This window comes from Sphaerulina musiva (assembly GCF_000320565.1).
Source record: "Sphaerulina musiva SO2202 unplaced genomic scaffold SEPMUscaffold_8, whole genome shotgun sequence".
NCBI lineage: Eukaryota > Fungi > Ascomycota > Dothideomycetes > Mycosphaerellales > Mycosphaerellaceae > Sphaerulina > Sphaerulina musiva.
In genome coordinates this window covers 805,967-827,238 of record NW_016017390.1, presented here as the reverse complement: position 1 = coordinate 827,238, position 21,272 = coordinate 805,967, and the positions used below count along the sequence as shown (strand labels likewise).

The 21,272-nt window shown below is 50.9% G+C and overlaps 9 protein-coding genes across 9 annotated transcripts; 6 read left to right on the top strand and 3 right to left on the bottom strand.

Moving 5' to 3' along the window:
- Nucleotides 1-235: 235 nt before the first annotated feature.
- Nucleotides 236-2,493, top strand: SEPMUDRAFT_150646 (carboxypeptidase S). The gene is made up of 3 exons (XM_016906309.1): nt 236-1,611; nt 1,673-1,980; nt 2,054-2,493. The coding sequence occupies exons 1-3, from the start codon at nt 317-319 to the stop codon at nt 2,206-2,208; spliced, it is 1,758 nt and encodes a 585-aa protein (XP_016758718.1). The 5' UTR covers nt 236-316; the 3' UTR covers nt 2,209-2,493.
- A 124-nt stretch (nt 2,494-2,617) lies between these two features.
- SEPMUDRAFT_109883 (uncharacterized protein) lies at nt 2,618-3,655 on the top strand (the record flags this gene model as incomplete). Its single annotated transcript, XM_016900813.1, has 1 exon — nt 2,618-3,655. One exon carries the CDS (start codon nt 2,618-2,620, stop codon nt 3,653-3,655), a length of 1,038 nt encoding a protein of 345 aa, XP_016758717.1.
- Nucleotides 3,619-7,256, bottom strand: SEPMUDRAFT_89823 (U5 small nuclear ribonucleo protein component; the record flags this gene model as incomplete). The annotated part of the gene is made up of 2 exons (XM_016910510.1): nt 3,619-3,705; nt 3,768-7,256. One exon carries the CDS (start codon nt 7,254-7,256, stop codon nt 4,296-4,298), a length of 2,961 nt encoding a protein of 986 aa, XP_016758716.1. The 3' UTR covers nt 3,619-3,705; nt 3,768-4,295.
- Nucleotides 7,257-7,590: 334 nt separating this feature from the next.
- Nucleotides 7,591-10,821, bottom strand: SEPMUDRAFT_157771 (uncharacterized protein). The gene is made up of 4 exons (XM_016907751.1): nt 10,681-10,821; nt 9,832-10,570; nt 8,411-9,705; nt 7,591-8,299 (listed from the first exon to the last, which is right to left on the bottom strand). The coding sequence occupies exons 1-3, from the start codon at nt 10,774-10,776 to the stop codon at nt 9,242-9,244; spliced, it is 1,299 nt and encodes a 432-aa protein (XP_016758714.1). The 5' UTR covers nt 10,777-10,821; the 3' UTR covers nt 7,591-8,299; nt 8,411-9,241.
- Nucleotides 7,666-8,973, top strand: SEPMUDRAFT_49789 (thiolase; the record flags this gene model as incomplete). The annotated part of the gene is made up of 2 exons (XM_016909132.1): nt 7,666-8,299; nt 8,411-8,973. The coding sequence occupies 2 exons, from the start codon at nt 7,666-7,668 to the stop codon at nt 8,971-8,973; spliced, it is 1,197 nt and encodes a 398-aa protein (XP_016758715.1).
- A 754-nt stretch (nt 10,822-11,575) lies between the features above and the next one.
- On the top strand, nt 11,576-13,082 carry SEPMUDRAFT_109879 (uncharacterized protein; the record flags this gene model as incomplete). The annotated part of the gene is made up of 7 exons (XM_016900812.1): nt 11,576-11,587; nt 11,639-11,827; nt 11,916-12,114; nt 12,438-12,448; nt 12,493-12,568; nt 12,604-12,623; nt 12,822-13,082. The coding sequence occupies 7 exons, from the start codon at nt 11,576-11,578 to the stop codon at nt 13,080-13,082; spliced, it is 768 nt and encodes a 255-aa protein (XP_016758713.1).
- Nucleotides 13,083-14,800: 1,718 nt separating this feature from the next.
- Nucleotides 14,801-18,290, bottom strand: SEPMUDRAFT_150645 (mRNA transport regulator). Its single transcript, XM_016906308.1, has 2 exons — nt 17,885-18,290; nt 14,801-17,823 (listed from the first exon to the last, which is right to left on the bottom strand). Exons 1-2 carry the CDS (start codon nt 18,101-18,103, stop codon nt 15,118-15,120), a joined length of 2,925 nt encoding a protein of 974 aa, XP_016758712.1. The 5' UTR covers nt 18,104-18,290; the 3' UTR covers nt 14,801-15,117.
- Nucleotides 18,291-18,673: 383 nt separating this feature from the next.
- On the top strand, nt 18,674-21,119 carry SEPMUDRAFT_150644 (phosphoglycerate dehydrogenase; the record flags this gene model as incomplete). The annotated part of the gene is made up of 8 exons (XM_016906307.1): nt 18,674-18,730; nt 18,789-19,000; nt 19,071-19,917; nt 20,046-20,063; nt 20,195-20,314; nt 20,395-20,530; nt 20,602-20,799; nt 20,880-21,119. The coding sequence occupies 3 exons, from the start codon at nt 18,677-18,679 to the stop codon at nt 19,870-19,872; spliced, it is 1,068 nt and encodes a 355-aa protein (XP_016758710.1). The 3' UTR covers nt 19,873-19,917; nt 20,046-20,063; nt 20,195-20,314; nt 20,395-20,530; nt 20,602-20,799; nt 20,880-21,119.
- SEPMUDRAFT_49896 (uncharacterized protein) lies at nt 20,279-20,971 on the top strand (the record flags this gene model as incomplete). Its single annotated transcript, XM_016909139.1, has 4 exons — nt 20,279-20,314; nt 20,395-20,530; nt 20,602-20,799; nt 20,880-20,971. The coding sequence occupies 4 exons, from the start codon at nt 20,279-20,281 to the stop codon at nt 20,969-20,971; spliced, it is 462 nt and encodes a 153-aa protein (XP_016758711.1).
- Nucleotides 21,120-21,272: the final 153 nt, after the last annotated feature.

Sequence of the window (21,272 nt, the reverse complement as noted above, 5' to 3'; positions counted from 1 at the left end):
GATGCTTGGTGGACTTGCATCAACAGGTGAGGATCAGGGCAGGATGAACTTGGCGAACGGCGATCTGAGAGACTGAGACTGAGCCTGGTGTTAGGAGGTATGACAAAGCACATCGTTCCTTTGGCCGCCCCACTCTTTGATGCCGCGGCCGACTATTGTCGACGACGAGCTGAGGCAACGCGATAGGCAGGCCGCCATTCGGTATCAGTAGAGCACAAGAATGCCATCAAGACAGCAGGTCTGTCATGATCGACATCGTCTCTAGAACATCCGTTTGATTTCCGTCTTCTCCCTTCTCTTCTCTTCCACACCCAACATGGAGAAGTCATCTCTCCCCATTGCCGTCGAGCAGCGTGCTCCAGCATCTGCAGGGACCAGGCAGCGCGCTCTCCGTGCCATCTTGGTATCGCTGACGATCAGTATTGTATGTCTGAATTGGCTGTATGGTCCCCTGACCTCGATCCTTGGGCGAGATCATCTCGATCATGATGAACAGTCCTCTGGGCCAAGTTGCGGCCAAGTCCCGGCACTATGGCCGCCGTCGAACGACAAGCTTCAGGACGCCTACGATTTCCTCTTTACGGATCAGTTCGAGAATGCTTCGATCGCGCGTCTATCGGGCGCGGTACAGATTAAGACCGAGTCGTTCGACGACTTGGGCGAGATTGGGGAGGACAAGAGATGGGATGTCTTCGTTCCCTTTCACGAATACCTTGCAGCTACTTTCCCACGCATCCACAGCGAGCTCAAGGTTGAGAAGGTCAACACTCATGGACTTTTGTACACATGGCAAGGGAGCGATGCAGACAAGAAGCCAATTGTGCTCATGGCACATCAAGATGTGGTCCCGGTTGATGGGGATACTGTCGATTCTTGGACACATCCACCATTCAGTGGACACTATGATGGCCAGCTCATTTGGGGCCGTGGCTCTTCTGATTGCAAGAACCAACTGATCGGAATACTCGAGACACTCGAATATCTGCTCCAGGCTGAGTATCAACCGAAGAGAACTATTGTGCTCTCCTTTGGCTTCGATGAGGAGTGCAGCGGTCATCAAGGAGCTGGCCATCTTGCTTCCTTCCTTCTTGAGCGCTACGGCAAAGATGGTGTTGCGGCTATCGTTGACGAGGGCATGGGCTATCAGGAAGCGTTCGGTACCGGCTTCGCCGTGCCTGGAGTCGCTGAGAAGGGCTACACCGATGTCGATATTGCCGTCCGCACTCCCGGAGGACACAGTTCAGTCCCCAAGGACCACACTAGCATCGGCATCTTGAGTGAGATTATCACAATCATCGAGAGCCAGCAATACCCGACCTATCTCGCGGACAAGAACCCATACCTGGAGTTTCTGCAATGCGGCGCAGAATATGCTCCAGACTTCCCCAAGAAGCTCAAGAAGCTGCTCAAGTCGCGTAGTGCGAGTAGTGACCTACCAACTTGTGCCAAGAAGCACCATGATCAACTCGCTATAGAAGCTGCAAAGGCTGGTGCCTCGACTAAATATCTTATGCAGACTTCTCAAGCCGTAGACCTGATACACGGAGGCACAAAGACCAACGCTATGCCAGAGACTGCAGTTGCCACTGTCAACCACCGAATCAACATTGGGTAAGTTCTCACACCACCAGCAGCCATATATGATGAGACGTTCGAACTCACGATTCTGTAGGGACGAGCCAGAGACTGTATGGGCACATCTCGCCCACATCTTGAAGCCAGTGGCCGAGAAATACAACTTGACACTCCATGCCTTTGATGGTGAAGATGCCGCGTATAACTCCATCTCTCTCAGCTCCAAGAAGACTTCGCTCAAGACTGCGCCAGTGACACCGACCTCTATTGATGTAGTATCACCGTATGCTGTTATTTCAGGAACGATCCGTGCTCTTTATGGCGAGGACACAATGGTTGCCCCCGCTCTCATGACGGGCAATACCGACACACGATATTACTGGGACCTAACCAAGCACATCTTTCGTAAGTTGGAGCAGGAAGCCAACGGAGTCTTGTTGATATGAGACAGTGCTGACATTCGCATTTTTTATGACAGGCTTCGGTCCCGGCTATGTCAAGGAAGAGGACAGTTCTCTGGGCAAGATCCACACTGTGGATGAATCGGTTGCAGTCAGCAACCATTTCAAAGTAGTTAGGTGGTTCACGTTGTTCCTGCGAAACATAGACGAAGCGCAGCTGGCCGAGGACTAACTTTATTAACAACTTTGGAATGCTTCTGTGTTCTGTGTCGGCCTCTACTCATACACGTCACAACAATAGGTACAATCACTTCAGTCGTTCAGCGGATGTGAGCGGCGCCGAACCCGAGACATGCCGCGATGCACCTCAGAGGTACCATGATAATCACGGTGTTCCGGTCCTTCTTATGCGCCAGCACGGTGTGAGATCAGTCACATCTCAAGCTTCGCATACCGCGTTCCCTTTAGCAGGAAATATATAGATACTCATATGAAATGCTCCCTGCTGCATAATTACTACTGGTGTTTCTTCTTCCTCTTCTTCCTCTTCTTCCTCTTTTCCTTCTTCTTCTTCTTCTTCTTCTTCTTCTTCTTCTTCTCCTCATCCCCTTCCACTACGGCCACCTTCGCGATCAACCACCATGGCCTCTCTCACCACCATCCCACGAGAACTCCAAGAGATGATATTCAGCCAACTTCTCATCTCCATCGAAGACTTCCAGGTCACCAACTACTTCCGCATCACCGCCAAAAACATCCCCAACGTGGATATCCTCCTCGTTAACAAACAAATACGTCACGACTACCAATCCATCGCAGACGAAAAATCTTCCATGACCATCTACAACCATTCGCTGCATCCTGGTCATTGTATGCCAGTGATATCAGGAGGAAATTTTATGCCGCATGAATACATCTCTATTGGAAACGGTGATATGAGTTTATCGGATGCAGAAAACCTTCCCAAACTCCCCTTTCCAGCCTTGCGTATCCCCGTCCTCAACTTGGACCTCGAATGTTCCCACTCGCAATCCAATGCGGGAGAACAACTCGCCATTCTCGAAACTTGGACTTTTGGAATTATCGACCAATTTCAACGATTTCAACAACAGGAAAAACAATTCCAAGAATCAATACAATATATAGAACAATTTCTGAAAAAAATTGAACAACAACAGGAGAAGCACATGACAAAGAAAAACAAAAAGAAGAACAGAAAGAACAAAAAGAAAAATTCAACAACAACCCCACGACTCCCATTCCCATCACCACCACCATTCCCACCCCCAATCAAACACATCACCCTCGACATCATCATCACCAGCCCGACCATCCGCGTCCGAGATTTCGAAGCTGAAATGTTAGCCAGTGGAAACTGGACAGGAATGCCGGTATTGAAAAGTCTACGAATTTGGCGGGATAAGAGTGATGATCGTATCGTGGTGTGGAAGAGTATGTTGGGGCTGTTGGATCGTGAGGGAGAGAGGAGTCTGTTGATGGAGTGGGAGAGGGAGAGGGCGAGGTTTTGGTGGAAGGGTGGGGGGAAAGAGAGGGAGGAGGAGGAGGTGAATACGGGGATAGGGATGGGGGATGAGAGGGATGAGAGGGAGATGCGGGATTTACAGGCTTTTTTGGATGAGTTGAAGAATGTTGGAATACAGGTACCTATAAGTACCTAACCTAGGTACATATTGGAAGGTGCCCTTTAATGTTTAGAAACCTGAGGCAGCTGCAGGTGGTTAATATTAGGTACCTACATGTAACTTTTCATGTTTGATCATGGTTACATACCTACTTCTGCTACACTACGGTACATGACCTTTGGTACAGTATCTTCTTTGCGAGAAGCTGGTGAGGAATGTTGCTGTCACTACCGTGACAAGATAAACGGAGTACTACTTGTAACAAGTGTAGTCCCCCAAGTGCACCCAATCGCCGCCGCCAGTGTTATTGAGCATCTCTGTCGTCTTCTCTCAGCTCGTTCGGTAGGATGTGCCTTGCCCGGGTATATACAGTCGCCTACCACGAATTACTCCATATAACGTGGGCTCAACTCCAATCGGCGTGTCGCGTATGAAGCGTCACATCAAAGCCGGAGACTATGACAGAGTTCTCTCTGGCGCGGTACATCTGGCCATGCGTGTAGTACTGGCAAACTCTCACACTGGCTCACCAGCAGCGACGGGCAGCCAGGCAGCCGCGTACTCGTGGAATGCAGGACAATACGGAAATTCCTGTTGCAATGGCAATGACCGGGGATCTCCCGCTTGCTTCCTAACTCGGTGTGGGAAATGTGCCTTCGTGACCATGCGTGCTCCGTCAAGCTCCATCAAGCATGCCGGTTTCCCTCAATTGCCTCATGATCTCCGGCTCCACATATTTGCTAACAGTGACATCCTCGCTGAGCCCTTTTCTCCGCCTCGTCTTGAGCACAAAGTCTCGAGCTGTAGCTTGAGCGCTAGCTGGCTCCAGTGGTCGGAGCTTCACACTCTTATCCAGTGGGTCGCCAGGCACGACCTGCCATCGGTCGAACACGAGCGATACAGTAGCTTGACCTTGGGTGTGAATGCGCAGGTCAGTCTCGAAACCGAATGAGTCAATCACAGGAATCAGACCCTGCACACTATACAGAGGAGTTCCAGGGATTGGTGCATCGCTCAACACGTGCCCTCTTCTCCGGGCGAGAACTGTGTAGAGCGAGCTGACGCTGTTGGCAGGCCCGAGCATGGTACACGAGTACATTGGCTCCATCAGTCTGGGTCCCGCCATGAGGAAAGACGAATAGCATGCTCGTCTTGCGGTAGGGATAATCTGACCACCTCCACGGAAGATGGCTTCTGATGCGAGCTCGACGTCTGTAATCTTGAATTTGACGTTCCGAATAGGCTCCTCACACAGAGGACCTTCCCTCGTTCCCCAGCTGAAACCTTGACGGATTGTGTCCTTCACACTTCGCAAAAGCTTCTGGTCGACGTCCGAAGGGAGAGTATCGTTCTGTAGTATGTTCGGACCCATGTCGTCAGGACCAAACGCCCATATGTTACGGCTAGCAAGGATATCGTAGCCGTAGTTCTCTTCGAAGAACTTTCCAACTTTGCGGACCGGATCCTTGATGCTGACCTTGCCGGACTCGATATCTTCTGCGATGCCATCATCGAGTGGCTCGGCGACGAAGGTCAGCTTGTTCTTCTTGTTTGGTGTCAAAGCATAACATTTCATGGCACTTTGATCGACGCAAGTCTCACAGAACCTTGTGACAGGATCTGAGATCTTGATTTCCATCTGTGCGTAAAGCTTTCGCAGGTCGTGAAGGACGCAATCCATGTACAGCTCTCCGGTGCCCAGAACGACATGCTCACCACTCTCTTCGACCTTGGTCGTGATGAGTGGGTACGATTTGTTGATGTGGCGCAGACCGTTAAGCATCTTCGGAAGCTCCGATGGGTTGATGGGCTCGACAGCAACCTTGAAGACACTCTCAAAGAAGTGTGCGACTGGTTTGAAAATGTATGCTTCTTCTTCATCAGGCAGCTTAGGCGCAATCACAGTTGCGGTCTTCATGATCGAGTTGTCAATCCCGCCCAGCAAGACAAAGTTACCAGCAGGCATGCCTGAGACAGGCACGTTGTATCTGCTCTCGGCTATCCAGACCTGCTCGATAGTCGCATTCACCATATCCTCCTCGTCGTCGATACTGTAGTTCTCGCCCAGAACACGCACTTGCTGGCCAGGCCTCGCTGTCCCGCTCATGACTCGCCCGAAGCTGTGGAAGCCTTGTGCATCTTGCGTGTTGAACAGCTTTGTGACGTGCACGACAAGAGGGCCATCTGCATCGCACTCAAGCATCGATTGAGCGGTCTTGGTATCCATGGGGCCCGTATAGTACTTCTCCAGCTTCTGCCTCGCACCTTGCACGGGCGAGGGAATATGCTGTACAACCATATCGACAAAACCAGTTGCAGGCCCAAAGAATTGTTCGCACACCAATCTGAGCAGGTCTTTGGCGTTAGCCTTGAGCTGACTGGGCTTAAGAGAGATGCCGAGACTTCCCAGTGTCTTTTTCAGATCTGCAGGCGACTCGGATAAGGTATGTGAGTACAACTTGTATATGGGCTCCAGCACAAAGTGCACAAAACTGCGTTTCGAACGATCCTCGACTCCCTTTCGAGTGAACTTCCGCGAGCCCGGATTGTAGTAAATGTCTCCCCATAATCGCTTGCTGAATTCTTGGACGTCGAACTCTGCGCTGGGGTAGTTCTCGGCATACATTGTGGCGAAGCTGGGTAACGTGAAGCACCACTCCATGCTGCTGCACGCGAAAGCGACATTTCCCTTTTCCGGGCTCACTCGGAACTTTTCGCCTTGTCCGGGAATGGTGTTTTCGATGAACGTGTTGACCTCTTCTACAACATGCTTGAGCTTGAAGTATGCATCATTGGGAGGTAATTTCAGCTCCAGCATCAGCCTGTCCACTTTGTTGATCATAAGTACGAGTGGCAGTCCGGCGAGTACTGCATGTTTGATGGCCAGTTCTGTTTGCACCTGCACACCCTCGACCACGTCCACCACCAGAACGACACCATCGACCAATCGCAGGGATGCTGCAACCTCATCGGCGAAGTTGACGTGCCCGGGAGTGTCGATGATATTCAAGAGATGGCTTTTCCCCTTGGTTCCTTGTAACAACAAGCTCATCGGGCTGGCCTTGACAGACAGACCTCGTTCTCGTTCCAGTATGTGCGTATCGGTGTATTTGATCGTCTCGTCACGAGCCTTTCCGGTCTTGCCTTCCATAAATTTGGATAGATCGTGCGTCTGAGTCACCAACATGTCCATGATACTGGTCTTTCCATGATGCAGATGCCCACAGAGTGCGATGTTTCGTATCTGTTCGGGAAAGCTCATCAGATCCGTCATGAATCCTCGATCGAAGTAGACGTGCGGTAGGTCCGTCTCCTCGATTGTGAACTTTTGCTTTTCAACCGGCGCAACAATCGGCTGCTGCAGCGTCTGCGTATCTTCTTCCTGCACCAAAGTCTCGACATCGGGCCCATAGATTTGCGAGGCCGAGGGATAGTACTGCTTGTCTTCGTGCAGCACGACGGCGTTCGATGGCCCCTCGTCGTCAATTTCCATCAGCTCCTGGCCAGTTGTCGCCGGTGGCTCGTCCTCATCGTCGTCGAGGTATTGCGCGCCATTGTCTGCGCCGGCGTCGACGTCGTCCTCACTCTCTTCCGGCTCCCCAATGTAATTACCAAACTCGTCGTAGAGGTCGTCCATGTTGGGCGACGTCCGGGTGAGTTGTAATGCGAAAGGGTGAGAGATACGACGGGTTGGTGATGTCGGCGCTGTCGCGACACACATACAAACATGCACGCGATCATGGACCGGACTTTTTCGCGAATGGAGAGGCGGAGCGGAAGCAAAGACGGGCCGCGATCCGTCACCCCGCCGCAGGAACGCGACTGGGAGGGAGCTTGGACCCTCGCGTCAGACCCTTGCGATTGTTTGGATCGGTGGGATGGTATGGTACGATATCGTGTGCAATTAAAAAAAATTGTTGAAAGAAGCCATTGTCCTCTTCTCTTCTCTTCATCATCTGTCCACTTTCAACCACCACAGCTAGACCTACACGACCTTCGATCTGCTTCCCCCTCGTACGCCCCCGACCACGATCACCACCACCACGATGGCCCCCCCAAAACCAGTATACATCCTGTCGGCGACTCGCACTCCCGTGGGAGCTTTTCAAGGCTCCTTGAGCTCGCAGACGGCTATTCAGCTTGGCGCCACCGCAATCAAGGCTGCAGTGGAGCGAGCCGGCATTAAGCCCGAGGACGTGCAAGAGGTGTTCTTTGGCAATGTTCTCCAGGCCAACCTGGGTCAGAATCCGGCCCGACAATGCACAATCTTCGCTGGTCTTCCCGAGTCCACTGAGGCAACGACGATTAACAAGGTCTGCGCGTCGTCCATCAAGGCCATGTCCTTGGCTGCCGCGACCATTCTGACCGGCGAGGCGGATGTGGTCGTCGCTGGCGGAACAGAGAGCATGTCGAACACCCCACATTATCTGCAGACTCTTCGAAACGGCGCCAAGTTCGGCGATCAGACGCTCGTTGATGGTGTGCTGAAGGATGGCTTGACCGATGTCTACAAGAATGAGCATATGGGTCTGCAGGGTGAAGAGTGTGCAGATGACCACGGATTCAACAGAGAAGACCAGGATGAATATGCGATCAGGAGCTACAAGAAAGCGATTGCCGCCGCCGAGAGTGGATTTTTCAAGGAGGAGATCACACCAGTGACGATCAAGGGCACACGAGGTGAGTGAGGGACACGCATGCAGTGATGGCAGACGAGAATACATGCTTTCTCAGTCTGCAACTTGCAGGAAGTTCGATGCGGCGGACACATGGCTAATAGTGCTTCTTCAGGCAAGCCGGATACGGTGATTGACCAAGACGACGAACCCAAAAAGTTCAACGAGGAAGGAACGAGAAAGCTGCGGTCCGCATTCAAGAAGGACGGCACCGTGACAGCTGCCAACGCCTCGCCTCTATCAGACGGAGCGGCAGCGACGGTGCTCGCAAGCGAAGAGTATGTACAGAAGCATGGCCTCAAACCCATTGCCAAAATCCTCGGCTGGGGCGACGCCGCTCAGAACCCATCCAAATTCACCACCGCACCTGCGCTTGCAGTGCCCAAGGCATTGAAGCACGCGGGCATTAAGCAGGAAGACGTGGATGCATTTGAAATCAACGAGGCCTTCTCCGTTGTTGCATTGGCCAACATGAAATTGCTGGGCGTGACGGAAGACAAGGTGAATCTGCACGGTGGTGCGGTCGCATTGGGTCATCCACTTGGTGCCTCTGGGGCTCGGATTGTGTCGACTTTACTCGGAGTCTTGCGCGAGAAGAAGGGCAAGGTTGGTGTTGCTGGCATCTGCAATGGTGGTGGTGGTGCTTCTGCGATTGTGATCGAGAGGCTGGATGTGTAAAAGGAAGTGCTCACGCCACTAGGAGGTATATGTACCTGACCGTACTGAACATGTGAAACGTCCATCAAGCATGAAATCATACCGTACCTGGTAGACACCTTGAGCCGTTGGTAGTTGACGCTAGATGATTACTAGCGCTTCGGTGGTGCACGGCATCTCTGCCTTACGCGAACTGCTTCCTGCTTATGTCCCTCGCCTACCTGAGGTAGGTAAAATGACGAGAAGAGCTCCCTCACCAAGCCATGTGCACACGACAGACGCAAAAAATTCAAAATCCATAATCACTCAAAAATTTGCTCAGCAACGCTTCCCCATCCGTCTTCCGCAACGCGAGCTGTTCTTCCGTACTATTCCCCACCACGACCTCATTACACAATCGAAACGGCAAAATCCGCGACGACAACCAAAACAAGTCCGAAACCAGATCCATAGAAGGAAGTGTAGCAGGCCGCTGCACACCGCGAACTGCAATAGCATCGTCCCACGCCTTGGCAGCGATCCAATCCACCTCGTCTGTCGTATTCGTCGGCAAAGGTTGCGGGAAACCGTGAAGCATGGCTTGATGGAGTTGCAACTCTTCGGGGATTTCATCTCGGATGCAGGGAAAACGACCAATGTCGTGGCCGAGAGATCGGAAAAATTCGTCTGCGACGGAGCTGATGTGGGCGAAATCGAAGTCGAAGATGGCGGTTAGTTTTTTGCTGGATTGGTCGTAGAGAATGTTGTCGAGAGCTGTGGAGAGGGGTTTGGTTTGTTAGCGAAAGTGTGCTTTCCTCTTCCTCTTCCTCTTCCTCTTCTTCTTCTTCTTCCTCCTCTTCTGAGGTCTTCTTTTTTGAAGGATTGGTGGAGATATCTTACAAAAGTCTGCGTGGACGAGGACTTTGTCGAGAGAGGCTACGCCTTGAAGAAGTGTAGGAAGTCCACGATTCAAGAATTCATCAAGTCGAGCACGAATGCCATTATCTCTCCATCCTCGAACTCGAGAATCGCCGTCTGCCTTGATGAGCTTAGACGTGATAGTAGCGCGCAGCAACTCCGGATACGTTTCAAATGGTCCAGCATCGTACATGCTGAGAGCAGTATTGACATAATTCCCCTCTGCATCAAACCCCACCCCTCCATATCGATCAATCGTACTCGGCAATTGAAAACGTTGCAAGCAAGCCAAAACATCCGCCATCTGATCCAGAATATTCGCTTTATCCTCTTCGCTCCAAGACGAAAATTCCGCCAACGGGCCAGTTCCAGACATGTACTGCTGTAAAATCCACCCGTAGCCACCATTCTCAGCCGACGCCCATCCGTAGACGCGCGGAACGAGATGGCTCAGCAGAGACGGCTGCAAAGCCTCACGCGCCAACGAGAGGGCTGCGACTTCATTCTGCACTCGGACTTTGTCGTTGTATCCCGAGAGTGGGTTGGGAATACGACAGATAAAAGTCTCCTCGTCGACGGGAATGGTTTGACAGCCTGGCTGTTTGGCTCGGAGAGTTTCTTTTGACGGAGTGGATTCCCGATTGATGTGTACGGCAAAGACGAAGTTGTTGTAGGGAAAGGGAAAGTCTTCTTCATAGGCGATGGGAGTGACTTTTAGTACCTGTTTGTTTGTTTGCGAGAGTGATGGGTGAGTAAGGTAGGTACATATCAAATGATTGGGAGGTTACCTGACGAAAAACACGTGCTGACGGAAATGCATAACATCCATACCTGGAATCCAAACGTCTCAGCGACCGTCTGCTTCACAAACTCCAAGCGATTTGCAGCGTTCGCGTCATTGATATTTTCCTTTGTGGGCGACACCATGGTGGACGCGTAAGGTAGTGAATGAATGGTACCTGTACCTGTAAACGGAGCAGGGAACTTTGTTGACACTGACGCGAATCTCTCTCGGTTCAAGCGAGAGGCAGGAAGCGCTGTCGGAGAAAGGTCCGGTGATTCATTACCAATTAATTACCTGTGCCGCACGCAGGAAAACTTACTCGTGTCGTGTTTTGAAGACTGCCTATCTTACCGCCTCGTGGGATAGATACTGTTGTTCCATATGCGCTGGCTCGATGGTGTCGATGTCTAGTACGTACACACACAAACGACGACTCTGAACAATCAATCTACCTGTTGTTCAATACATGCCCGGGCAATATACCCAAATGCCCGAGATGAGTTTGTATCATCATCAGCATTACGAACATGTCCAAACAGGGGCACAGAGTGAGAGAGAGAGAAGGAGACTCTTCTCGATGCTTTATACGGAGTCCGGTTTGAAGGAATACGGATGTCACCTTGACTTTGATCCCGAGAGCGTCTTGGATACGTATAATAGCAGGTCGAACGATGTAACATGGGATTGAGACCCGTTGGGACGGTATGGCATCTTCCAATCTTCTTTGCGTTTTGTCTGTTTCTTTTTTCTTTACAACTTTCCTCGCTGGTCGAGTATAGTGGCGAATGCCACAAAACTGAGTGCCAGGTTCTATAATCTCCGTCTCGACGGATAGTAGGCACCTCAGTAGGTATTCAGGTTGGGCACAAGAGTGATGTGTACCTTATACAGTACAATTTTCCACGCAGTCAGCAAACCCAGTCCCGGCGCTCTCAGAAAAGCATGATTGATAGAGTGAGCCGAGTCGAGTCAGGTCATGAGAATCAATATATTGAAAAAAAGTAGCCCGAGTGGAGTCTGTGCAAAAAGAAGAAGAAAAAAACATCTGTGTCTCACTCAAAATACGACCTCAAAAAGCTAGTAGACCGCCCTCTGTTCGAGTACGTATCCACCCTACCCAGCCCAGCCCAGCCCAGTCCAGCGCCAGCATTCTCTGCAAATACCCATGTTGGAAGCCAAAATGTAAGAGAGGGAGTGAGTAAGTGAGCGAGAAAGTTGAAAGTTCTTCATGCTCACTCTCGAAAAGGAAAGTGACGCTATTGATTTGAAGAACATCCACTAGTGTCCGAACAATACGCAGCAATCGTGTGTCATCAAGGACTCCCAGGAGAGTGTGTTTTGGTCCAGGATGTTTGGTGGCAAGTTGGTAGGCTCGGCTGCATCTCGTATGGATGCCACATGGAAGCGTCCTTATACTCAATACAGTATATCCATGAGCAACATGCACATGGCAGCAACCAGCCTGCCTGTTAAAATGACATGTATGTGTACCTTACTGTATACCTTACCTACCGGTACCTACCTACCTACCTACCTGGGTAATTAATGATATTTTTTTATTTTTTTATTTTATTGGTGACACGACGATACTCGAAGAGGATGCTGCATCGCATGAACCGCGAACTTCCACTAGTTCCCGTGTTCGGAGAGACAATCATCATTCATCATTCATCATCATCTCATCATCTCATCAACGGTCTACCTTGACTCTGGGAGGAGAGAAACATTAAAAACATGTCGTTTCATCACAAAGGGGTGGCGCCACCCTGTCTTTTGACACGCACACATGACAAACATGGAACAGGGAAGGAAAAGGTACAGTATGATGGAAGGGTGTTCTCTCAGCCTTCTCATCACAGCCTTCGTCAGCTTCTCCCCAAAGTTCCGAGTGCCGGAAAAGCCCTAACTTGACTGCCACTTTCCCCTTGGGCGTAGGTATGAATAGCATATGCCGTGAACACTACATGTAGGTAGTTACTACTTTACTCTAGTGAGTGGTTGATGAGTGAGTGAGTACACCATCATCCTATAGTCAGTAATAGTATATCAACCCTCAGAACAGTTATGAATGAAAAAGTGTAAAAGGCATATCATCACTCACTGGTGGAACAATTGTAAATTCCCGGTCAATTCTCTCTATACGAGAACTTTCACGCCCATCAACATCGTTGAGTGATTCAGTAATCAGGTCTGTGGATCAGGTAGTCAGTCCGTCCTCCGGTACCGAACGGCGCAGAAACTAGTCATCCAGGCCCAAAACCTGGGAAGAGTTCAAAGAGCTCGCCTCCCAAGTCTCAATATGGACAATGGACTTGACCAAGAAATCGACATTCAACTAGCTCGCCACCATGATTCCGCAAATCACATCGTTTCTTTTCCTTCGCTCTTGGGAACGGACCAGACATCATCATCATCATCATCATCATCACCATTATCCGTCGTCTACTAGTTCAACTAAAAACATCCTTGAGGGCCCCCCAAAAAAAGGTGAATACGGCGCGGCCATACCGGAAAGGCTCTCGCGATCCTTGTGTAGACTGTAAAGAGCAAAAAAGGAAAAAACCGTTGAAAATCTGATGTAAGAGCTTTATTATAGAAAAAGAGAAAGAAAATAAGAAAAAATAGGAAAATGCTCAATTCGGACATCGCACAAGCCGGCTCAATTGACAAAGAATTAGCGTCCTCAAGTTGGGTATCCAGTCAGATGTTGTTGTCGGGGAAGGTTACATCACTTTAGGAGGTAGGAGGTACATGTATGTAGTAGGTAGTTTGCGATATCCCCTTGCGGTATGGTGTATCATCGAACAATTCTTTCTTTTTGCGTTTCGATCCGAGAAGGAAGGGATGATGATGAGTGATGATGAAGCCGGGATTGTGAGATGGCCTCTGGCTTCGCGTATTTCGTCCGAATCAAGATATTGCAAGGGGGCGACCGCGGAAGCACACCTAGGTTAGGCAGTGCTAGGTTGCTTGGCAGTGAACAGATGGAGTAAAAGCATGCCCCCCCCCCCCTATACATGTGAGTGAGATGATGATGATGATGATGGTCGTTTATGAATTTGCGGAACGATGCGACTGCAACCTCCTATATCCAATACATGTAGTTAGTAACAACAAAAATATAAAACCCGCCTCTACCATACATGTATATATACCTCTGGTACATATAGAATAGAATCAATCAATCAATCAATCAATCAATCAATGCCCGCAACGTCATCTATTAGAGTATTACGAATTTACGATCCCTAGAACAAACATTGAATCATTGATAATTGAACATTCCATTAAAAACTAAAAAGTCAAAATCATCTCCAGAAAAAAACTAGAAACTTACCGTAAAAAGAAGAAAAATAGAACGAACAATCGAACAACTTCCTCCCCTTCTCCTCTCCCCCTTGCCCCCCAAAAAGCATATACGGTTGCTTCGAATGCTTGCTCTCGGCAAGTATGTATGTACCTACAGTATATACTTTACCAAGTTTACCTTACCTTGTACAAGATAGGTAGGTACCTTACCCAGTATACCTACCCTCCTAGTAAGTAAAAACTGTAAAAGTGAGTGAGTGAGTGAGTGATAGAAGTAACTGCAGCAGTGAGCCCTACCTACCGAACCCCTAACACCAAAACACTAAATGAAAAAGTATAAAAAAAATGGAAGTGCCCCCTAGGATGGAGGTACCCCCTTGCGTGCAACCACCGATCGCAGTAAGCTGCAAGTCCCTAAACCGGTTAGTTCAGTTTAGTTGAAGTTAGAACTTACCGTACCTTACCTCCTACCTGATCTCATCATCTCAAAACAAACACTCGCAAACGACTCGTAAACTTTGACTCTGCTTAACAAACATTTTATACCATGTTCATTACAGCCTAGAACTTAGATGAAGAAGAAGAAGAAGAAGAAGACGGGAAGTAAGAACTGACCTAAGGAAACGAGGTGGGAACGAAGGGGGCCAGACCGACCTACACAACCTACACACCTCATGCCTAGTACCTAGTACCTACCTGAGGCTAGTACTCTGTGATTAGTGTGATGAGTGTGATTATGATGATGATGATGATGATGACATTGGGCAAGTACCGTACGGTCCTGTCTTGTCCTGTCCTGTACAGTCCGTCTGTTCCTCGCCGCGGGATGCCTTCTGGATTCAGATAGTGAACAATATCCTGTTATGCGGCTTGATTACTCCTACATACTCAGTCGCTACTGTGTAGTACCTAGAGTCAGACAGTGAGATATACTCGGACCACACCCTGATGCCGCGGCATGCTATACGTTCCATGATCCCTCCAATGCGCGTCTTGCGGCTGCCCCTTCGAAGCAATAATGGCCAATACTCTCTACAATATCACACAAGACCATTCGGGTCTTGGTCATCATGTCTAACATCTTCTGTGATGACACGACCCCTCTTCTCACACACAGCGGAGCCTGCAACCGCTGCAACCGGCATCACCAACGAACGCCGCTTTCCCTCTGACTTCTAGCCAGTGAATTTAAACTTGGTCGCTTCCAACCGGCCGAGCCCCTCGCGAGGGGCCACATTGCGCCGCCTGTATCCGTTCGTAAAGTCTTGCAGAAGAACTCGGATCTTCCGAGTCTCTCCATTGTCGATGCGTTGACCAATGTTCCTCAAAAGACGCTCTTGCTCCTGGGGAGCGATGGATCCCGCCGGAAGCATGCCAACCGTCTTGCCAACCCACTCCGCTGTCTCTCGAGGCATCAGGTGGAAGAGAGCAAGCAGGACACCCGAAGCGTCGGGAAAGCAGTCCGGCGGGAAAGTGTACATCATCCCTGTCATACAGCGTTGCGTCAGCTCTTCGCCCGTGGCGCCGATCAATGCCTTGACTGTCTGCTGAATCTGTGGTGGATTTGGCCGATTGTTATAGGTGCCGTCGGTGGCATTGAACGCTGGAGAAGGTGCATCCTCGCCACCATGCGCCAAGAAATCTCGGAGAAAGTGAAGCGTGGCAATCAGGGGCTCTTCCTTGAGCAGTGTCAGCGATGTCGTCGCAGCCCGAAGGATGGTACCCATCAGGTCGGACGCGATGATCTTGTTGGGATGGTAGAGCAGCACATCAGTGGACAATCGGAAGAAGTCTTCGATGACGTCGGGCACTTCCTCGGGAGCGAGATCGTTGAGTGCCCGTAAGAAGGCAGTCGCTTGCTGCTCGTAAAAGGCATAAATCTGATCGGTGGTCTGACGCGACACGTATTCACTCTCGTCCGAAAATTCGCGAATGATGCTATCCGTCGCCCACAAGAAACAGCCTTGACGGCTCGTGGCGAAACCTTGTGAGAGTCTTTCTGCAAGTCCAGGCAGCAGAGGCGCGGAATGGATACGATATGAGAGAACCATATACCGCCAGCACCGGCACACACGCTCCACGATGGGGACAAAGGTGATGAAGGTCTCGCAGATAGTGGCCAGGACCGGGAAGATCTCCTGACAGTACTGGACGGCAGGATTGGGGTCTGCAGGTCCGACATATGGCGTGACCCATTGCACGAATATTGTCAGGAGGTTTAACAGATCTGCTATTGCCAACTTCTGCTCCTTTTCAGTAGCGTTCTGGGCCATGGTCATGAGCCGCTGAACGATCGGATCGCAGCACAGTTTCATGTTCGGGTAGAGGCTGTCCAGTGGTTGCCTGGCCAGGACGGAAGCCACGCCCTCAGTGGTCTCCTCTTGACTGGTTGACGGAAGTGCATCTAGATTCGCCTCGTAGAATTGCTGTATCTGAGGCATGTAGCCCTTGAGTAGCTCCGCGCAGTCGTTGCAGAAGAACTTGAAGCTGAGAGCCGCCGCTCGTATCACTTCCTTCGAAGGGTGTGAGAAGGCGCCCATGATGAAATTCAGTTGATCCTGCAGGGTATCCGGGTGCTGTGCTGTCCATTCCGTATATCGTCCCAGTGCCATCACGGCCTGGAAACGCACTTTCTCCTGATCAGGAATCTGCACAATGAGTGGAATGAGGCGTGGCAGCATTATGTTCTCGTCCGACGGTACTTGACGGCCCATGGCTCGCATGCTAAACAATGGCGCCTCCAGTCTTTGCCAATGTGGGACCTTGCCGTTTTGTGCCTGTGCACCGAACTCCTCGACCCATTTCTCGATCAGCAGGTAGCTCTTCGTAAGACAATCGGTGACGCCAATGACCTCGCAGCAGTCTTTGAGCACATCTCCAAGCTGATGTCTGAACTCGCGGAACCGGTCTTCTGCTTCTCGGTCGCCGTCGAACAGGTCCGAGTCGTTTCCGTTCTCACCGTAAGGATACTGCAGATGAGAGATCATGATGTCCACTAGCTGGGAGTAGATGTCGACCATCTGCACTCGCGCCTCCATATAGCGTTCGAGAGTGATGTACTGCTTGAGCTCGTACCAGAAGTTGAAGGTCTGACTAAGAGCCTCGCGTTCCTTGTCGCGGCGGCAACATTCCAATACAGCTTCCACCAGAGCTTTGAATTGCACAGGATCGCGGGCAACCAGTACGCACCACGCCTCGCCTGCTTCTGCAAACACTCTTGTTACACCTTTAAATGTCTCCCAGTCCTCTTCCTCTGAAGCAGCGGCGATTCGGGGGGCTAGACTCGCCAGTTGCGGGTAAAGTACCTTGATGGTGTCCAGGTTCTCGTCCACTTCTCTCGTCTCTTTGAAGATACCGCACAACGTCTCCACCGCTGCGTCGAATGACGAATCCGCCTGTATTGCGGCCATGATCACGCCCATGAGAGGAGAGCGAACGATATCGCTCAGCGGCACTTCCCTGATCCAGGATGTTATGCATTCCATGAGTTGCGGGTTCTTGGCTGCCTCTGGCGAAGACTGCGAGTATTGCACCAGCAATTGCAGAACATGCGGTCCATTCATCTCCAGCAGCTCCACTTGTCGCTCCCTCAGCTCTTCCTCGGCCAGGTTGATCTTGCGCCCTTCTGTCACCTCCTCGGGGAGCACGTGAAGGAACTCTAGCACGCAGGCAATGCCAGACTGGTCACCGCCCAGAGTGCTCACCACCGTCTGCAGCACGTCTTTCCAGTCCAGCATGAGTATGGCCAGATTGGCCAAACAGACACACAGTTGCGTCCGAATGGGCTTTGGGCCCTTTGCGTACTGCGCAACCACTCCTAGCAGCGTGTCTCGGAGTTGCGGCCATGAGTCTCGCGGGATTTGGTGAAAGTCGAAGATTATCTGTGCATCGGCCTTTAGTCAACTCTGCTCCCTTGACGCCTCGCTAGTGCTCTTACCTTACCTTTCCCTTCAACGTTGTTGCAGCGAACAGCTTCGCCTCATCGGTGGACTGTGATGACTGCAGAATCGAGAATGTGTGGGTCCAGGCCTCCTGTGATTTTTGGAACTGCTCCAAGTAGTTGTGTGCCTGTGTCTTTTGCGTCTTGTCCGCGCCACTGGACATCACGGCCAGGGCGGAGAGCACCGGTGCAAAGGCCTCATTGACCGTCATATTGGCCATGGAGCAGCCAAGGCCGAGAAGTTTCGCAGGTTGCGCAGTTCCGTCCTTCTCCACCGTCAGATCAGCTCATATCTCGTCGACGAGGGCGTTCTAGGGGCAGACTTCGGTTCGGGGTGATAGAGGGGTGGGGGGTTGGGGGAGTGCAAAGTTGGAGGCACCACAGGGACGATGTGGTGAGGAAAAGGGCTTGTTGTTGGTGTTTGTTGTTGAAGATGGCAGCTGGAGCGAAATGCTGTTGCGAGTTGCGACCCCCACTAAAGTAAGTTAGTGGCTTTGGGAAGTGCACCGCGACTCATCAGTGGAAGACTGGGGATGGCAGCCTGAGGTTACATATATGGCCTGTTGCCCGGTGTGGGGCTCCGTACTCAGTCGTCGCCGATGCAGTTAATACCTCCTAATAACTAGAGTGCATACAGTAACCGAAAGGAACCGCGGGCAAAGTAGGCGAAGCCGATAGATAGGTACATGTACAGTATCTTGACTACTTCTCTGGTGTGACAGCTGGTATAGACAGGACCCAGCTGAGTTCACACTATCTATACATCATTGTAGGCCAGGATGACAGCAGCAGCCATGTCAGCAGAGATGCCGACCTTCACCATCATTCAAGCGGACGGGCTTTATCCAGTATGCATCTACCATGCTGGTGGCTAATAGACCATACACTTAATCATCATCGCCGCAGGACGACTCGATCGAACAGCAAATCTTCGCTCCTCGTCCTGGTCAGCAATACAAGCTCGAGTTTGTATCGACCGGGCTGTGGCCCACAGGAACGCCAGAGTCCCAGCCATGGTCTGCCATACCGGAAGACCTTCGCAAGAGGATAGATGGCATTATGGTGCTGAAGATAGGATTCAACGAGTCTGATCTGGCCCTGTTCCCGAAGCTGAAGGTGTGAGTATCCTGGCCAGCTAGGGGAGAGCAACACACACACATGTCGATCTGGGCCGCTGAGAGTGAGCAGTATCGTTCGAATGGGTGTGGGCTACGACCGGCTTGATCGATCTGCTCTGGCCAGCAGAGGGGTCACCGTATGCAACGTACCAGATTATGGTACTGCAGAAATCGCAGATCACGCTATCGGCTTGATGTTGTCGATGCGGCGAGGCATACTTCTTCACAATGAGAGACAGCGAGCCAGCCCGCCCGATCCCTGGATGCCGATTGAAACGCCCTTGGTGGCACGCCTACAGCGATCGACCTTTGGCGTATTTGGTCTCGGACGCATTGGAACTGCTACTGCACTGCGAGCAAAAGCGTTCGGGTTTAAAGTACTATTCTACGACCCGTACTTGGCCAATGGCGTGGACAAGAGCTTGGATATCGAACGTACAAAGGACATCAAGGAGCTCTTTCGCAGAAGCAACGTGCTGAGCTTGCATAGCCCATGCACAAGGGAGACTCGCAACTCCATAGACTATGAGCTGCTATCGCTGCTTCCCAAGGGCGCTGTCCTCGTGAATACATCGCGAGGAGAGGTATTGAACCTCGACGGCGTGGAACGTTGTCTGAAGGAGGACATCATATCTGGTGCTGCACTGGATGTCTTGCCAGAAGAGCCCATACCCGAAGACCGGGTTCACTCTTTGATACAGGCGTACCGCAATAAGGAGCCATGGTTAGAAGGCAGGATGGTGCTGACATGCCATACGGCTTTTTACAGCCCCGAAAGCTTTGTTGACATCAGGATCAAAAGCTGTGAGACCTTGAGAGATGTGCTGATAGATGGCGGCAGAAGCAATATCATCACTCCTGAAATGGAGTAGTAGGTCATAGCATACCTGTATATGCCTTCTATCAAATGCTTGAAAGTAAGCTACTAAACCTCCTTTCATTTCCTTTCAAAATGCTCTCCAACATGCCCACATCCAGTTGATATCTACCTTGTGTCGTTTTCGTTCTCTACATGCAGTGAACGACGGGACTAAAGGCGCGGCAGGGCTAAAGCGGCAACGAGGTACAAAGAATTCCATATCGCCAGTACAAAGTGACACTTACGTCACTGCCAATGGCAGCGATGCCGTCGAGGGAGGGAATAATGATATAATCGCACATACGTTTGTTTACTTACAGATCCTTCGTCCTTAGTCCATCCATCTACAGACACATCACACTTACCTCCTAGGTACAATAATTACGAAGAATATCTTTATAAATATCTATACCGCAAAAATGGCAGCCTCAGCTTTCGATCTGACCCGCAACTATGTGAGTGCTCAACCCGCGCCATCAAGAGTACACGTAGTGCAGCAAAGTACCTACGTACTAACAGGCAATACCTTCTCCAGTCGTTGTACACCATCCCCGCCGCCTGGGTGCTGAGCATTGCGCCGCACTTTTATGCTGCAAGTCTCGGAAAGTTTGACAACAAGAGCCCTCGAGCGTACACGAAGGAGTCGCATGCCGATCAGAGTATCGACAAAGGTAATCAGCCTCCATCCAGGTTCAGAGCGAGAGAGTCTGTGTAGTCATTCCTTCACTAACACCCTCGCTAGCCACAAAAGAACGTATCGTGCGTGCCGAGGGCGCTCAACAGAATGGCTTTGAGAACATCGGTCTCTTCGCTGCCGCGGTCGTTGCGGGGAACATGGCCAGACTGGACAATTGGACGCTGAATGCTCTGACTGGTGGCTACCTCGCCAGCCGGGTCGCGTACAACTTGTTGTACATTAATAACACGACGGATGCGCTTGGTGAGTCGAGTCATGATTGTGACCCATCCGTTCTGGGTGGTGTTCGGCGGTGAGTTGGGCTAACACGATCATTCTCATAGCGAATGCCCGCTCAGTGTCATTCCTGACGGGCGTGGGACTGATCTGGACGTTGTTTATCAAGAGTGGCAACGTCCTGCGTGGTCAGTTGTAGTCTCTGAGATGAGTCCTACAAGTCCGCAGGCTGTCTCAGCAATAGGAGCAGCAGCAGCAGCAGGAGTAGGAGGGTAGTAATAACGGGCTAGCTGTACGATATGATGTTGTTACTGTAAGACGCCGACAATGGAAGATGTTTGTGAACCATGGGTGCCACAACATATGATATGACATGTCGGCAGATCCTTCCTTGTGTGACTGAGATGCTTATTGATCCTTTCATCTAGAGACCACAACAGCTCGCCACAGGTTGGAAACCAGGAAAGCAAAGTCCCAACTCACCATCTCTCATGCAGAGG

Bases quoted from the DNA above. Each gene is read 5' to 3' on its own strand.
- SEPMUDRAFT_157771 (XM_016907751.1), bottom strand. From the start codon at position 10,776: ATGGTGTCGCCCACAAAGGAAAATATCAATGACGCGAACGCTGCAAAT. The intron at 10,571-10,680 runs GTATGGATGTTA...ACAAACAAACAG, and splicing joins CTGAGACGTTTGGATTCCAG to GTACTAAAAGTCACTCCCAT. The intron at 9,706-9,831 runs GTAAGATATCTC...CCCTCTCCACAG, and splicing joins CCTCGTCCACGCAGACTTTT to CTCTCGACAACATTCTCTAC.
- SEPMUDRAFT_150646 (XM_016906309.1), top strand. From the start codon at position 317: ATGGAGAAGTCATCTCTCCCCATTGCCGTCGAGCAGCGTGCTCCAGCA. The intron at 1,612-1,672 runs GTAAGTTCTCAC...ACGATTCTGTAG, and splicing joins AACCACCGAATCAACATTGG to GGACGAGCCAGAGACTGTAT. The intron at 1,981-2,053 runs GTAAGTTGGAGC...TTTTTATGACAG, and splicing joins CCTAACCAAGCACATCTTTC to GCTTCGGTCCCGGCTATGTC.
- SEPMUDRAFT_150645 (XM_016906308.1), bottom strand. From the start codon at position 18,103: ATGGCCAATATGACGGTCAATGAGGCCTTTGCACCGGTGCTCTCCGCC. The intron at 17,824-17,884 runs GTAAGGTAAGAG...GCCGATGCACAG, and splicing joins CAACAACGTTGAAGGGAAAG to ATAATCTTCGACTTTCACCA.